We start from the raw sequence: 15,382 nt of genomic DNA on the forward strand, positions 1-15,382 counted from the left end.
ATCATTTTTTTTTAATTTTAACTTATTAAAATAAATTAAACAACCACATTAACTATATAATAAAAATTTAGATTTTTTCATATATTTTATATTTTGAATTTTTAAAAACGAATATAAATGACTTAAGTTGCTAAAAATCTCACATAGAAATTTTTGTGATCCATGGTTTAAAATTTATGTTATAACAAGATATAAATGATTACGAAATTACATAAGTAGGAAGTCTCATCTAATAAATATTATATATATATATACTAATAGTTTTTAAAAATAAATTATATACCATATAAAATACATAAGTATTTTAATTCGAATTTGCTTTGAATTTTTTTTATAAACAATTTGAACAGTTATTGACAACTTAATATTTAGATTTTAAATTTTGTATTGAATGTTTTTAAAATTATAAATTACTAAAACTATTTAAACATCCCACAAATTTTTTTGTTGTATCTTTGATTTAATTTTTTTAATAAATAAATACAAATGATCAAAAATAATATGAGTATAAAATATTTTGTAACAGATGTCAATATTAAAAATGTACTATATATCTATGTTAATATCATTTAAACTTAATTTTATGCCATATAAAATAGAAAAAAAAGTTTGGCTGGATTAATAAAATTTATTTAAGTATTTGTACCATTTAGTTATATACGTAATAGTTAATAAATTTTTTAGTTATTCAATATATATTTATTATTTCATAATATTTAAAAAATATAGAATACTTGAAAATAATATATATATATATATATATATATATATATATATATATATATATATAATATTCATTCCGCGCAAGGCGCGGATTTTAACCTAGTTATATATTATACGAAAAACGATTGTTTGCTACATGAACAATACATCACTACATAGTCACATATTTGGACAAAACTATGTATTAAATATTACATGAACTATATAACTCATATGGCAACATCCCTGAACTAATATGTGTTATGTTACTAACACCTCAACATAATTACAATAGCCATTAAAGTGTATCAGACTTGTAATCCGACAATATTCGATGATGTGTAGCATGTTATGACATGTTATAATATTTTATAACATGTATAACATGTCATAACATGTATTTTGATTTAACATGCATTTTGAATACTTGGTCTACGTGGTTTCATTTTGTTTTGTTTTTATCATTTGGATATATGTTATGATCCATTTCTCATTAAAAAAAATTACTGCATGATGCCGAATTTCAAATCCAGCACATTTTTTCAGTATCAAAATTATATGTATAGTGTTAGCGACATAACACATATTAATTCTGGAATATAGTCCTGTGATTCATATATTTCGTATAGTTTTCAATATATTGCTTTTGTTTAAATGTGTGGTTATATGGTGGTGTATTATTCGTGTATCTGCTAATCAAATTTTCTACAATATGAAAAGATTTTTTGCGTTAGGCCACACAAGTTATTTTAAATTTTTAAATTTTTAGTTTAGTATTAAAATTTAATTATCTTATCAAATATTAAATATAATACTTTATTCTTTAAATTTTCAGTTTGAAAACCTCATGCGTCAACAATAGATATGTTTCTAGCCATTAGGTTGGGGGTAAAACTAATAGTGGTATGGCCATGTAGGTAAATATAATCAGCAAAACAGTTGTCAACATTACGGTTTTCCTACTAAAAACTACCGTAGGAATCAAAGACGCAATTCTCGTGATAAATGGACCAGGACGAAAGAAAAAAATTGCAGTATAACAAACTTATTATAAATAAATTTAAAGGATTAAAAATGGTCAAGAGAAACTGTAATTAAACTAAAAATTTAATATTGATATAAAAATAGTAGTAAGTATTACAATTTCTCTTGACCATTTTTAATCCTTGACCATATTTAGTCAAATACAATCTATCTTGACCATTTAGTAAGTAACATATCAATTAATTAATGTAACACTTTTGTCATCATCATAGTCATACATAATTTTGGTGGCAAAAGTGGTATATTAATCCATTAATATGAACTATGCTGATGCAGTGAATGGAGACTCATTTGATAAAAAAGAAGAGAAAGTAACGTACGTGGCTGCTCTATACTATATAACATAGCCAGAGAGAGTCGTGTTCTGTCGTCTTCAAGTGAATTGAGAAAGAAGCAAAGAGAGAGAGAGAGAGAGAGACAGAGAAGATATGAAGATGAGTGGATCTGATGAAAAGATTCTTCTACTGATAGGTATGGTGGTTTTAACAGTCGCAGTGAGGGCTATAGATGAAGACCCTACCGGGTTCGTGACATGGGGACATAATTACTACAAAACATGGGGACAACCAGCTTTGGTTATTAACGAAACCTCTGAGCTCCACCTCACCCTCGATCATAAATCTGGTTTATAACTCCTCCATTTTAATTACTTTAAAGCCTTAGATTTATACACACAAATAAAAACATTTAATTTGTATATATTCTAATCAAAAATATCATCAACATTTACCTTATCATAATTCAACCAAAAATAAAATAAAATCTAAAATCATAAACTGAAAACGTTTTTAATTTAAAACATTTTGTTTTCTAAATGTCATCTCTAAAAAGACCAGATAGCAGAAAATAATTTTCCGTTTATTTGGTGCGTTTTTGTTTCTACATGTATGTTACGAACTTGCGTTTTTGTCTAGACGATGCTTATGATTTGGTCCCATGTTCCTTAACAGGGTCGGGGTTTGAATCAAACTCGATATACGGATCAGGATCTTTCAATATGAGAATCAAGGCACCCCAAACCAAGTCTACGAGAGTCGTTACTTCCTTCTATGTAAGTATGTATGAATGACATAAAATTACGTACCTAGATGGCTTCTTGAAATATGTTTTAATTTTGAATGCAGCTAATGTCCAAATCAAGCCGCAATGACCAGCTATGTTTCCAGATTTTTGGAAATGGGCCAGCTTATTTGCTGAATACAAATATATTTATAAACGGTGAAGGAGATAAAGATCAGAGGTTTCATCTTTGGTTTGATCCAACAAAAAATTACCATTCATATAGGTTTCTTTGGAACCAACATCAACTTGTGTGAGTATTTTTTTAACACTTTGTGAGATCATATAACTTAACCAATTGATTGACATGATTAACATATTAAATATAGAAAGTATATTAACATAAATGTATTTCAACAAATGTCAGGTTCTATGTAGATGATACACCGATCCGAGTGTACAGGAAGAATCCAGGCATTTCGTACCCATCTGTGCAAACGATGTTTATGCATGGGAGTGTGAAAAACGGATCGATAGTTGACCCCAAGGAGATGCCTTACACTGCTGAGTTCCAGGCATCAACTATTGATGGGTGTGTAACTGATTTTTTTGGTATACAAAAATGCTTTGGTCCTGAATTTTGGTGGAATCGCAAAGAAAATTGGCAGCTGAGCTCTAGAGAGAGAAAACTGTATATGAATGCAAGGAAAGTGTACATGGACTATGACTATTGCTCTGACAGAAAGCTATATCCAGAGGTGCCTAAAGAATGTAAGTCACAATTAGCGAAAATTTAATACTTCATTCGCCACAAAAACGGAAACCGTTGAAATAATAATAAATGTTACTGTAACATTGTTTTGTAATACGATGTTACTATCAAATATAAAGTATATCAATCAAAATAACTACTTTATTGCCATCGCTGCTAGCTATATTGATACGCCTCGTTAAAAAGCATGGATCCGAAGATCCGAATTGAAACTGAATTGAAATAACTGAAATCAAAATTGGACTGAAACTTTGGCAGTTCATAAAACTTTATATCCAAAATAATCACAAATGGAAGTTTAATTCCTAAAGAAACACTTCATGAAGCCTCCGAAAATTGATTAATTTATTTCTTCATTTTCTACATGACTCGAAAGGTGTCATATTGAAACCAAGAAATATAGCCTGCAGATATGGAGCTGGAGCTTCTAACTATGATGAATGCGATAAATTATGGATATGATGTCGGAAATAGACCAAATTTTATATCACCCTTCAATTCAAAATAGCAAAAGCAATGTCTCCTTGCATAACATGGATTCCAAACATTAATGATCTTTATGTGAATAAATCAAACCGAACCGATAATCAAACGAATATTTAAAAATATAAAATATAAATTATACATACATATAACATAGGGATAATTTGAAAATACTTTATTCATGATTTTTAATTTGAAAAATACATCTCTCTTTTCTTGTTTTGAAAACTACTCATTTTTCTATGTGATAGGACATCTTTACCCAAATAATCTAAAGTTTCCTATGGCTTCTGGTTTTATTGGGCCATTAATTATATTATCATATTGGCCCAAATAATCTAAAGTTTGTTTCAGTGAGATGCTATAGAAGAGAGTTGAGTCGCAGTGTCCCTTTGGAACTCATCAGATCCAAGCATAACGTTTTTAGTTTCTGTTTTTCTTCCTCATTGTCATCTACGGTAACCGATTGCAACTCCGCCTATAAATTTGTGTTGAATGCGATGAACGGCTTCAAACTTTGTCAAGCTCAGATTCTTTGGCTCCTACAACGATTTCAGCTTCTCGATTCCCACCTTCTCCATCTCTCCTCTTAACGATGATGATTCTCTCTCTCTCTCTCTCCCAGCCGCTTTGTAATGCCCCGACCTGTCCACGGCTAATGGGCCACCCACACCCGCTCTCTCGGTTCGTGGGCCCATCCCGTCTGACGATCGGTCCGTTAATTTTCCAAAAGCTCGAAATCACTATTTACTGACCCTGCAATCACCACCCGACCTTTTCCTGGCTTCACTCGTATACTATCGCGAATCACTTCCCAATAGGTCACCCATCTTTCCACTACTCCAGTTCAAGCACGTTTAACTCTGGAGTTCTTTCAGGATGTGCTCCGGAAAAGGTAAGTCAACTTTGGTGACATAGGTAGCCAAATTAATTTTCTTAAGCCTTTCTGTATATCACAACTCTGGATGTTAACACGCTTCCTCCGAGTCAGCTGAAGTCCACGGCAAAAGCACTTGTCCGCTTCGAGACAACTAAGCCGCGCCCATAAAGGGAAGTTAGCGTAGATACGAAGTCAGGCCCATGTAAGCCTATTTTGTATACTTTTAATTACCTTTGCGCCTTTTTAGTTTCCACTTAAACTCGAGAGAAACTGTTAATGTAGTTATGGAGGATCAGAACAAGAATGTTTGGCTATGGAGTTATGTCGCTGCATCGAAAAACAAAAAGCTCTATCTTTGACGTATCTCTCACTTCCGTAAGTTCTAAATCTCTATTTTCTCTCCGATTTTTATCAGACCCTTTCTGGTATATCTTCTTATTAAGATTCTTGATTTCTGATTCGAGTCCATGTATCCTTTTGAAGGTTGTGCTTTGTCTCGAGGTGTTAATGGTCTGAGTTTTCTTTTTCTTCTGTTTTCATGTTGTTTCCAAAATCATCTCCTCGCCTGAACTCATTATTTGTTGTTAATTCTGATGTTGGTTTGTCGTTTGATTCTATTAATACATGAAGAGACGTGATACCTGATGAATGCGCTCACTTAATTTGGGAGAGGAGGAAGACAGACGAAGACGTTGGAGGAATTAGACCACATAAGCTTTCTCTGTGTTGAAGGATATATCGGAAGGCTCAAAACAGAGAAATTACAGTTTTCATCATGTATCTAGGGTCTGTCTTAATGTTGGTGATGCTCTTGCTAAAACAGGCAAGACTTAGCAAGAAGGATTATGTTGTAACTTGGTTGTAGTGAACAATGTTTCATAATAAAAAAATTGACAAAAAAAAAATCGAGAGAACAATAAAAAAATATTGTAAGGGATTAAAGGTAATGTTCTTCTCCGGAACATGGTTGATGAAACAAATTAAAAGTCTTTTTTTGACAAAAAAAATTAAAAGTTGAGGACATTTACCAACTTATTTTCAAATAAGAATTATTGTATTGTTATTCTTTCTTTTGTCTAACCAATGTGGGAACTTGTGATTTGAAGATTGATAAGAGATATTCATTGTTTTATTCTTATAAAAAACAAACAATAGCAACTGATTCTTAAAATACGAAAAAAAAAAAATTCTTTTAGGCATCATGGAATAGAACCGCCAAAAGTTAAACGATGAACTAGATTCTTCTTTTTTTTTCTTCTTTTGACAACTTTCAATATTTATTAAAGAAAAATGTACAATTGCATGTGTAATATTTAGATTTTCCCAAACATTATATAGTAATTTCCTTTTTTTCGGTAAAATGTTAAATATTATACCAATTTTCAAATTTTGATAGATGATACAGAAAAAACTAGTAGCAGAAAAAAAATAACGACAACAAAACACAAGAACAAACTACGAACAACAGCAAAGCCACATACAATGAACATCACAACTCAAGGGAAATACAAGATTAACAACGAGACGGGCTCGAACCTATCAAACCCGAGAACAACATGAGAAACCTACAAGTTGCCGCGAGCTACTGAGAGAAGGGCGCCGTCTAACCCTGAATGCAACTGCTCCTACAGCTTCCTATAAGTACCCAGAGCACTCCCAGGCAAAGAATCGGAACACGGGTCCAAAACAAGCAGAGATAAAAGAAACCACCGACGGTACGAGGAGAAGCTGTAAACCAACGCTGCCATCGCTCAGTTGAATACGCTGGAGATTACCGCCTCCATTGCATCCCAACGTGACCGTGTACACCCATCTAACTGCCACTCATATAGAGAGACAGATCGGAAGTTGGACAACCCTCCGGAGGAGACAAAACCATAGCCGGACTCTGAAACCGCTGTCAAATTGTCGACCACGCAAACCGCTCAAATCGGTAACACCCACAAGCCACAACGACAAAGCTGTTGAGATTGTTTGAGAAGAGAAAGTGACAGAGCAGGTCACTAACACCGACCACCACTAAAGTCTGAGGAGAGCATAAAACATAACCGGAGCCAAGCCGGAGCAAAAGCGAGACTGGAGGAACTCAAACCCTAACGCGCAGCCACCAGGGAACACGGAGAGGCGGACCGACGCCTCCGCCACCGAAGGACCACACGCACTGCACCATCGGAGAACACAATAGAGCACCACAAACAAGACAGAGGGGCAATAAGCTTACCAAGTCCAGCGAACCAAACACCCCAACTCCACTCGACTACTCGCACTCCCACAGATGCCACACCGGAGGAATACAAGACCGAGGAGGAGCAAGCCGGCGCTGCAACATCACCAATCTCGGAGAGGCTAACCTGAAACTCGGAAAAATGACCAGAACCACCTAGGCAGACAGAGGTTGAACGCAGAGCAGGGAGGAGCCGTCCTCAAGCCATCCACGGCCACCACAAACCCAGATCTACTTTTGGAAGTTCAGATCTGAGAACCAAGCAGATATCTCCCTCAGTCGCAGAAAACAGAGATAACAGAGGAGAAGCAGAACAGCAGGAAAAGGAGACAAACAACGGGTCCGGCGGCCGCCGGAAAAAGAGCTTGAGTCGCGGAAACCCTTGGAGAGAGGTTGGAGAGAAAACTTAGGAGAGAGAGAGGGATAGTAATTTCCTTTTTGCAATGGTCTATTTTAATTCCAAGCTATATAACATTATTTTTCATACTTAGCGCCAGATTTTTAAAGAAGATTTTATCACAGATTTACAAACTTAACATATACATATTATCACCGTAACACTTAGACCTAGTAATAAGTATTGGAACCATAAACATTAGAATTTTTTTCTTTTGAGAATAGTATTATCCAACGCCTGGACGGAGATCAACCGCCCCGAGTTTACCATAATCGGACCAAAAAATCGGTAACCAATTAATCGGCCCAATAAACCAATTAATCAGGCCAGTAACTAATTAATCAATCGATTACCTGATTAGTCAGGCGATTAGTAAATTAATCAGTCCAGTAAGAAACTCAAAAAGAAAAATCTTAGCTAATACTAATAGAGATATTTTCGGGGCTTATTAAGAAGCCCATATATCTTGAAATGCATCAATCATGTAGGGGATTATATATAGATCATGATTTTTTTTAACAATATATAGATCATGATTTCACTACCTTTTCCTTTAGTAACCGATGTGGACTTTTTCTCAAAGAGATAAATAATCGAAAATAATGAAAATAATCTAAAGGAATGTCGAACCCGGATTGTATGGCGCGCCGGATCAAGGACCAAACCACTAGTAGACATCAACTTATTTGTTATGATACCCATATACTTATATATCCACATATAAATATAATAAAAGTACAAAAACTAAGCTCTGCTTAATTCTCGTTTAATTTCTGATTTTTTCGGTAACTCGCTAGACCCGAAATTTTCACCCGACTAACCCCTAGCATAGTTCCAAACAGGGGATATTACTCAAAGAAATTTTTTTTAACCAATCGAGTTAGCACGCCTTAATTGGATCATGGACTTTCAATGATTATGATAGCATTGTTTGACATTTTTACTATCAATCATTCAGTGACCGATAATTCTATTTATATAAAAGGTTAAACGTAATGTAAATTGGAAAAAACAGTATGTAACATTTTCTAATGTTTAATAGTAAGGTTGACGACAAAAAAAAGAGAGATTAAACTTAAAGTTATTAATAGATTAGTTTTGAGAGTGTGGTTAGGAAAAGCAGTGCAACTAGGTAGAATAAAAAATAAAGAAACTGAATGGAATAAGAAAAGAAAAAAAGGTGCTTCAGAAAAAGAAAAAAAAAATCATAATAAACTTTTACTCTAGAAAAAAGAAGAAGGAAAACTTCACTATAAAAACCACAAAAGACAACATTTACTTTATACCAGCGTAACTTTTTCATCTTGATTGGGTTTATAGCAGCCTAACTTGGTGAAAACTATTTTTTACTCTAAGCTACTCTAGAAATGCTTTTCAGTTAGAGCCTAAAAAAATCTCAAAATGATGCTTAAAATTATTGGGAAATTTGCCAATATAGAACTAAATCTCTAAAGTATTGTCCCGTTAGAACTAAATTAACTTTTCACACATTTGGACAGTGACTACCCTTTCTGTATATAAAAATTCATAAGATTTTTTTTACAAAGGAAAAAAAATATGGAAAAATACTTAACTTAATGTAGATAAGCATGTGCATGTGAGAAAAATATTTTTGACATCAAAAGATGTTTACATAATAATTTGAAAAATTGGCTAAATGTGCTAGTTAACAATATCTGCCATCTACGGCGGTTTAGAATACGTAATCTGAAAGAAACACAATGTTCTAACGCATGTAGGCTGCATATTATAACGGAAACGTATATAACTAGTAAGGCAGAATATGAAGTTCACGATTTCCTCTATGCTCTATATTTCTGGTAGATTTAAAACACTAAACAATGTCATCTCATCAACCGCGCTAGAAAATAAAATCTAAATCCTTCCTTATTATAAACCACGCAAGAAAATACAATCTACATCATGTCTTTATATCTAATATAGTAGTATATAACATCCTATTTATTATTCTATTTTCTAAATTGGTAGAATGCAAGTTCTATAACGGTTAGTAAACAAAATCCGGAAATCTTGGTAAAAACGGTTATGAAATATTCACTAAATCTTTTAAATATTTTGTTTTCCTTTTTAATTGTTTTTTTTCCTAAATTGTGGTCTTCTTCATCGTTGTCTCACGATTTTTTTTTGTTTCTTCTTCTCTAACTTTTTCCTATCTAAACTATGGATTCACAAGAAGAGGTTGAATGGTGTGACAAAGAGAAGACCAATGGAAATGATGTGCGATTTTCTTTGGTGGATTTTGTGAAGGAGGGTCAACATTTTATTTCAAAAACGCTTTTGAAGGCAGCATTCGAAATATGTGCAATGAAACATAATTTCGACTATAAGCTTGTCAAGTCGGATAAAAATTGTGGTACATTCGTTGCGCAGATGATGATTGCAGCTGGCGTGTTCGTGCAGAGGGGTTACCTGGTTCATCTTATTTTATCATCAAAAAGTATGTACCTCATCATTCATGTGCTGCATCCAAAAGGATCTGTTCGGACAGCTTCAGCAAAAACAATTGGTACTCTGGTTATGCATATGTATGAAACTGCTAAAGAAGGACCGAGATCTAATGATATAGTCCAGTATATGCGTTCAGAACATGGACTTGAGATATCCTATTCTTTGGCATGGGATGCACGTGAGTATGCAATCAACAAAGTGAAAGGCCTTCCAGAGGAAGGCTATGAAAAAATTCCCAAATACTTGCACATGATGAGGGAAGCTAATCCAGGGTCACACACGTCTTGTGAAAGGGATTCTGAAGGGCGATTCAGATTCCTCTTCATCTCCTTTGGTCAGAGTCTTCGCGGTTTCTATGTTGCGATTCGGAAAGTTATTGTTGTGGATGGGACGTTCTTGAAGAGCAAATACAAAGGAGTATTACTGGTTGCTACTGCATTAGATGGAAACTCTAATTTATATCCAATTGCATTTGGAGTTGTCGACTCAGAGAATGACCTTGCGTGGAACTGGTTTATGAGACAACTTAATGCGGTCATTGCTGACGAGCATAGTTTAGCTTTTGTGTCTGATAGGAATTCCTCGATTGCTAAAGCTATTGCTAACGTGTACCCGCAAGCTCATCACGGAATTTGCATTCACCACTTGCTGAATAATGTCGTAACATATTTTAGTGGGAAAGGTGTGGCTGGTTTGGTTGCAAAGGCTTCTAAAGCTTATCGAGCTGCTGATTTTCGTAAGCTGTTCACTGCTATTTACTCTATTAGTCCTGAAATTGGAAATTATCTAATAGAAGCCGATGTGAGGAAGTGGGCTCGTTGTCAATTCACGGGTTACAGGTATGATATCAACACTACTAACCCTGCGGAGTCGATAAATTCTGCTTTGCGTACGCCTAGAGAGTTTCCAGTAATACCTCTAATGGACAGCATTAGGGAAATGATGACTCGATGGTTTTTCCAACGTAGAACTTTAAGTTCTAAGCACTCGAAGCCACTGACCATTGCTGTGGAGAAGAAGATAGACAAAAGGATTGAGAAGGGTAAAAAGTTTAAGGTCTTCCCGATTAACGATGACAGGTTTTTGGTTCAAGGTGACACTTTTGACTGCATGGTTGACTTGGTCAGACGCACGTGTTCTTGTGGGAAGTTTGACCTGATGAAAATCCCATGCAGGCACGCCATAAAAGCAGGCTTCAGTGTTGGAATACAAGCACACACACTCACATACGACATATACACTACTGCGTCATGGCGCACGGCTTATGAAGAAAGCATAAATCCTATTGGTGTCCCTGAACATGCTTGGACTGTTCCATCTCATGTGGAGCAGACGAAAGTCCTTCCTCCAGAGTCTATACGAGCTGCAGGTAGAAGAAAGAAACGCAGATACGAGACAGCCGAAGATAAGATCCGTTCGTCACAAGGAAATCAAGGCTCTAAAGGTCGCAAATGTAGCCGATGTGGGATTCGAGAGCACGATAGGAGAACATGTGATCGAGCAATATAGGATACTCTGTTCGTTTCATGCAAGCTTTCTTTATGTTGATTTATGCAAGTTATGTTTCCAGTTTTTTTTGGGTTACTATGTTTCAGACTTTATGCAAGTTCTGTTTACGCAAGCTTTATTCATCTTGATTTATGCAAGTTATGTTTCAAAGACTATCAAAGTTATGTTTCAGCTTTGTTCATCTTGATTTATGCAAGTTATGTTTCACGTTTTTTAGGATACTATGTTTCAGAGACTATGAAAATTAGGTTTGTTTGATAACGTTGTTCATAACACGACAATAAAACTGGAAATCAGATTGGTTCAATATTTGAAAATGTAACTTGAATCAGAGAACCATTACAATATCAATCAGATTTGGACCAAAGACATAACAAACTGAAAAGGGTTCCTACGCAACCTACATCAAGCGAATGCTTATGGTTCATAACTTCTTCCTGCACTGTCTTCTTCATGGAAATTCTCAGATCTTCAATTTCCTCAGCAACTCTTGCCTGATGCTCAGACATCCTTTCAATCTCATCAAGCAGAGCCTCGTCTACCCACTTAAAAAGATGATTTTCTTTTTTTCTCTGTTTCAAAACACAAAACAAATCAATTGACATATAGAATAATATGAAGTAGTGAATTATCAGATTTACCTGTAAACCAATCTCACATCTGAAGAATCGTCTGTATGGGTTCTCTTCCGTTTTTGAAACATAAGTGACAATCTTCTTTCCACACCAGCATCTGGAAGGGATCGCTCCATGGTATTTTGTGTTCGTCATTCTCTTTTGAAGAGAGATTTTTTAAGAACAAGAAGGAGAAAAAAAACACCGCAAGATGTAGTGTTTGTGGCCGCTTTATGATCTTATATAAGCAATATAATTAGGGTTTACAATGTTTCTAATCGGATCGGCACATATGGTAACTTGTATGTGTTTTCATTATAAAGATTTGTTTTGGCACCAAATAGATTGTGGTATTTTAGTGTCATTTAGGGTATAGGGTTTGAAATCGTTTGTCTTCTTTAGTGTCATTTAAGGTATAAGGTTTAATATAGTTTGTCCTACTTTAATGCCATTTAGGATATAGATTGGTTTAGATTTCGGTTATGTTTTGATAAGAATTAGGACATCGCATAACAATCATTTAGGGTATAGATAGGGTTTCATATTGTCACCTAAAAAGTAAAGAGAAAGCAACTTCAAGAGTCAAATAAAACAGTGAAATAAGGTAGTAACTAAAGGAGTAAAATGGTAACTAAAAGAGTCAAATAAAATCACCAAATAACAATATACTTCCTACACAAGTCATAACAGAAAGAATTTCATTCAAGTTCCACTAGAGCACTTGAAATTGTCTTCGGGGGAGTGAATTTTGCCATCCTTTCAATAAGGACAGGATCAATAGCAGCTTCCCATAGGTCATAAGCAATCTTCTGCCGCGCTTCACGAATGTTGTTGTCATTCACCAGGGAAAAGTCCAAGCCTAGAAGATGGCATTCAATGTGCTTCAAGGCATATACTCCACAGTCACTGCTACTTTTGTTCAATAAGAAGGGCATTGAGACGTAGGAGACCGTATACTGCTTGACTTGATACTGTCGACTCTTAGAAGACTGAATGGCTTTGACAATTCTAGGGATGAGAACTGCAAATGGCTCCACTGCACCGGGGTGTCTCAGTCCCTCACAGTCAAAGACCTCTATCGACCGAGTAACAAAGTTGACGCACATAGAGATCCAGTGCTTACCAACATTTAGGGGGACATACATGCGGTTAACATCAAGATCCCACATTAGTCTTGTTCGTCCGTGTGCTGGAAGTTCGCCAATGCCGTACTGTTGTAGCAGTCCGCCCACTTTGAATTTCTTCTTGTCCTTCTTATACTCGTTGTAAGAGTTCGTAATTTGATTACTGAACAAGCATGTCATGAAGGCTACTTTATTTGGAAACCATCACCGCAAGGAAGTCCTCTCAGTGAATAACCACATCATACCATCAATTTCCTGCATAATTTGATAAAAGACTGTAAGTTTGTGTACACAAAATAAAAAGGAACAAGGTAATAACTGACCTTATTCAGGAGCCACTCTGAAGGTCCGACGACACGAGATACTAACTCATTTGTGAGCATAGATGGTCCAATTTTTAGTTCTCTGCATTACAAAATTCAGTATCAAAATGGTAGAATTGTAAAAAAAAATTTAAAAATATCAACTTACTTGAAAGTTTTGGTCCAGTCAACAAGTTTGCCCCATAATGCCTCAAAGACAAACACTAGTGAGTAATCGGGATCATGTATCCTGTCCTCAAGTGAGTCCACGTCTTTCAGAGTAGGTGGTCTCCAATCCGCAGGCTTAAACGAAGACAGTGGAGTGGAAAAGTCAGCTGGTTCATCACCATCCAGATGTTGTGAAGGATCAAAACCTTTAACATGAGATGCTTGAGAAAGGTTTCCCATGGCTTCTTGTAGAGAGTCTTGGGTCCCCTTATCTACACATTTCGCTGATTTGGTCAAATTCTTCAAAAAATCCATCATTTCATTTTCATCAGTTTGAACATCCTGTTAATAAAAACAAGCATAACATTAATACTAAAAAGACAGTCCATAGCAAAATATAGAAAAGTACATTACAAAATAGTCAATCCCACAAGTCATCATCATTAGTTCATACAAGCCGATATATTACATATTACAATACAAGGACATTACATCAAAAGAGTCGACATAGCAAAATACACAGAGCTTCATTTTTTGGTTACCTCTCTTACTGGCCGAGGGCTACGACAAACCGGAGGAAGATCCACATTTGCAGATGCCTTGCCTTTTCCCTTTGCTGCGGGAGGACCCGTACTATGAGATGATGGTCCTTGGTCTTTTCCAATTGTTGCTGAAGGAGAGAGAATCTCAGATGTGTTGCCTTTTCCCACTGTTTCCGATAGACCCTTAAGCTGAGAGACTTGTTCCTTGAGTTGAGCCACCTCATTGGCAACGTTGTCAAAACGCTCATGTATGTCCTTCTGCACCACTTCCTTAAAAGAGTTGAAATAAGCGGTGAACAAACCTTCTATGAAGGTCTTCATTTCACTAGAGACCCCACTGTTGTGTTCAGCCGCACGTTGACAAAGCAGTTGCTTCTTTCGAGACTCGGCACCAGGATCAATTAGCTTGCGCTTGCCTCTTTTCGCAGTAACAGCCGGTTCCCCTGCAACTACAGTCGGTTCCTCTGCAACAGCTGACGGTTCTTCTGCAACATCAGCCGGTTCATCTTGTTCTGAATCAGAAAGGTCCATGTGTGCAGGCAAAGACTCAACTTCCCAATCGAAATGCGTCCAGTCTTGTTTCGCATTGATCAATTCAACAATACGACCAACTCTTTCGTCCTTCTTTTCATCTTCCCTAAGGAACTCAGTATCAGCAATCACATCGAAATCACCAGTAGATGATATAAATGTGAACAGCTCTCCCTTGCAAGAACAAACAAAACACTAAGCTTACATTGAACATTTATTGAACTCAATATTTTAAGAAGAAATATCAGTTACCTTATCAAAGTGGGACTCTAGGCTGGTGATATCTTGGTAGGATACTTTACCACTACCTTTCCAATTCCTACATCTCATTTTCTTCACGTTTTTTTTTTATTTTTTTACCCACCATAGAACCAATGTCTGGAATTGCCTCCATAATCCATATCTGAAACGCATATGAGAATCCATCCAATACGTAGCTGTTCTTCGTATGCACATCTTCTCTTGCTCTGAGAATTGATGCAATCAGCTCATCATAAGCGCGAAGACCCCAAGGATACATCCTCAATTTCTCAAAATCCATCACCAAGCGGATGTATTCTTGAGGGATATACACTTTCCAATCCTTAGCCATGAGGAATGATTGTATAATGGACAGATACAC

At 35.7% G+C, this 15,382-nt stretch overlaps 4 protein-coding genes across 4 annotated transcripts; 2 read left to right on the forward strand and 2 right to left on the reverse strand.

The window, feature by feature from the left end:
* The first annotated feature begins 625 nt into the window (after window positions 1–625).
* On the forward strand, window positions 626–8,740 carry LOC103873526 (probable xyloglucan endotransglucosylase/hydrolase protein 11). The gene is made up of 5 exons (XM_009151937.3): window positions 626–2,370; window positions 2,697–2,797; window positions 2,871–3,058; window positions 3,173–5,255; window positions 5,511–8,740. Exons 1-4 carry the CDS (start codon window positions 2,175–2,177, stop codon window positions 3,540–3,542), a joined length of 855 nt encoding a protein of 284 aa, XP_009150185.1. The 5' UTR covers window positions 626–2,174; the 3' UTR covers window positions 3,543–5,255; window positions 5,511–8,740.
* Window positions 8,741–9,649: 909 nt separating this feature from the next.
* LOC117126263 lies at window positions 9,650–15,128 on the reverse strand. Its single transcript, XM_033274100.1, has 2 exons — window positions 15,013–15,128; window positions 9,650–14,934 (listed from the first exon to the last, which is right to left on the reverse strand). The coding sequence occupies exons 1-2, from the start codon at window positions 15,088–15,090 to the stop codon at window positions 14,215–14,217; spliced, it is 798 nt and encodes a 265-aa protein (XP_033129991.1). The 5' UTR covers window positions 15,091–15,128; the 3' UTR covers window positions 9,650–14,214.
* LOC103873687 lies at window positions 9,683–11,479 on the forward strand. Its single transcript, XM_009152081.2, has one exon. It carries the CDS (start codon window positions 9,683–9,685, stop codon window positions 11,477–11,479), a length of 1,797 nt encoding a protein of 598 aa, XP_009150329.2.
* Window positions 11,827–12,249, reverse strand: LOC117126108 (uncharacterized protein At4g04775-like). The gene is made up of 2 exons (XM_033273507.1): window positions 12,121–12,249; window positions 11,827–12,051 (listed from the first exon to the last, which is right to left on the reverse strand). The coding sequence occupies exons 1-2, from the start codon at window positions 12,247–12,249 to the stop codon at window positions 11,827–11,829; spliced, it is 354 nt and encodes a 117-aa protein (XP_033129398.1).
* Window positions 15,129–15,382: the final 254 nt, after the last annotated feature.

Source organism: Brassica rapa, chromosome A06 (genome assembly GCF_000309985.2).
Source record: "Brassica rapa cultivar Chiifu-401-42 chromosome A06, CAAS_Brap_v3.01, whole genome shotgun sequence".
Lineage (NCBI taxonomy): Eukaryota > Viridiplantae > Streptophyta > Magnoliopsida > Brassicales > Brassicaceae > Brassica > Brassica rapa.

Coding starts and splice junctions, on each gene's coding strand:
- LOC103873526 (XM_009151937.3), top strand. CDS start 2,175: ATGAAGATGAGTGGATCTGATGAAAAGATTCTTCTACTGATAGGTATG. Junction 2,371..2,696: donor CACCCTCGATCATAAATCTG/GTTTATAACTCC, acceptor GTTCCTTAACAG/GGTCGGGGTTTGAATCAAAC. Junction 3,059..3,172: donor TGGAACCAACATCAACTTGT/GTGAGTATTTTT, acceptor AACAAATGTCAG/GTTCTATGTAGATGATACAC.
- LOC117126263 (XM_033274100.1), bottom strand. CDS start 15,090: ATGAGATGTAGGAATTGGAAAGGTAGTGGTAAAGTATCCTACCAAGAT. Junction 14,935..15,012: donor TAGAGTCCCACTTTGATAAG/GTAACTGATATT, acceptor TGTTCTTGCAAG/GGAGAGCTGTTCACATTTAT.
- LOC103873687 (XM_009152081.2), top strand. CDS start 9,683: ATGGATTCACAAGAAGAGGTTGAATGGTGTGACAAAGAGAAGACCAAT.
- LOC117126108 (XM_033273507.1), bottom strand. CDS start 12,249: ATGACGAACACAAAATACCATGGAGCGATCCCTTCCAGATGCTGGTGT. Junction 12,052..12,120: donor GATGTGAGATTGGTTTACAG/GTAAATCTGATA, acceptor GTTTTGAAACAG/AGAAAAAAAGAAAATCATCT.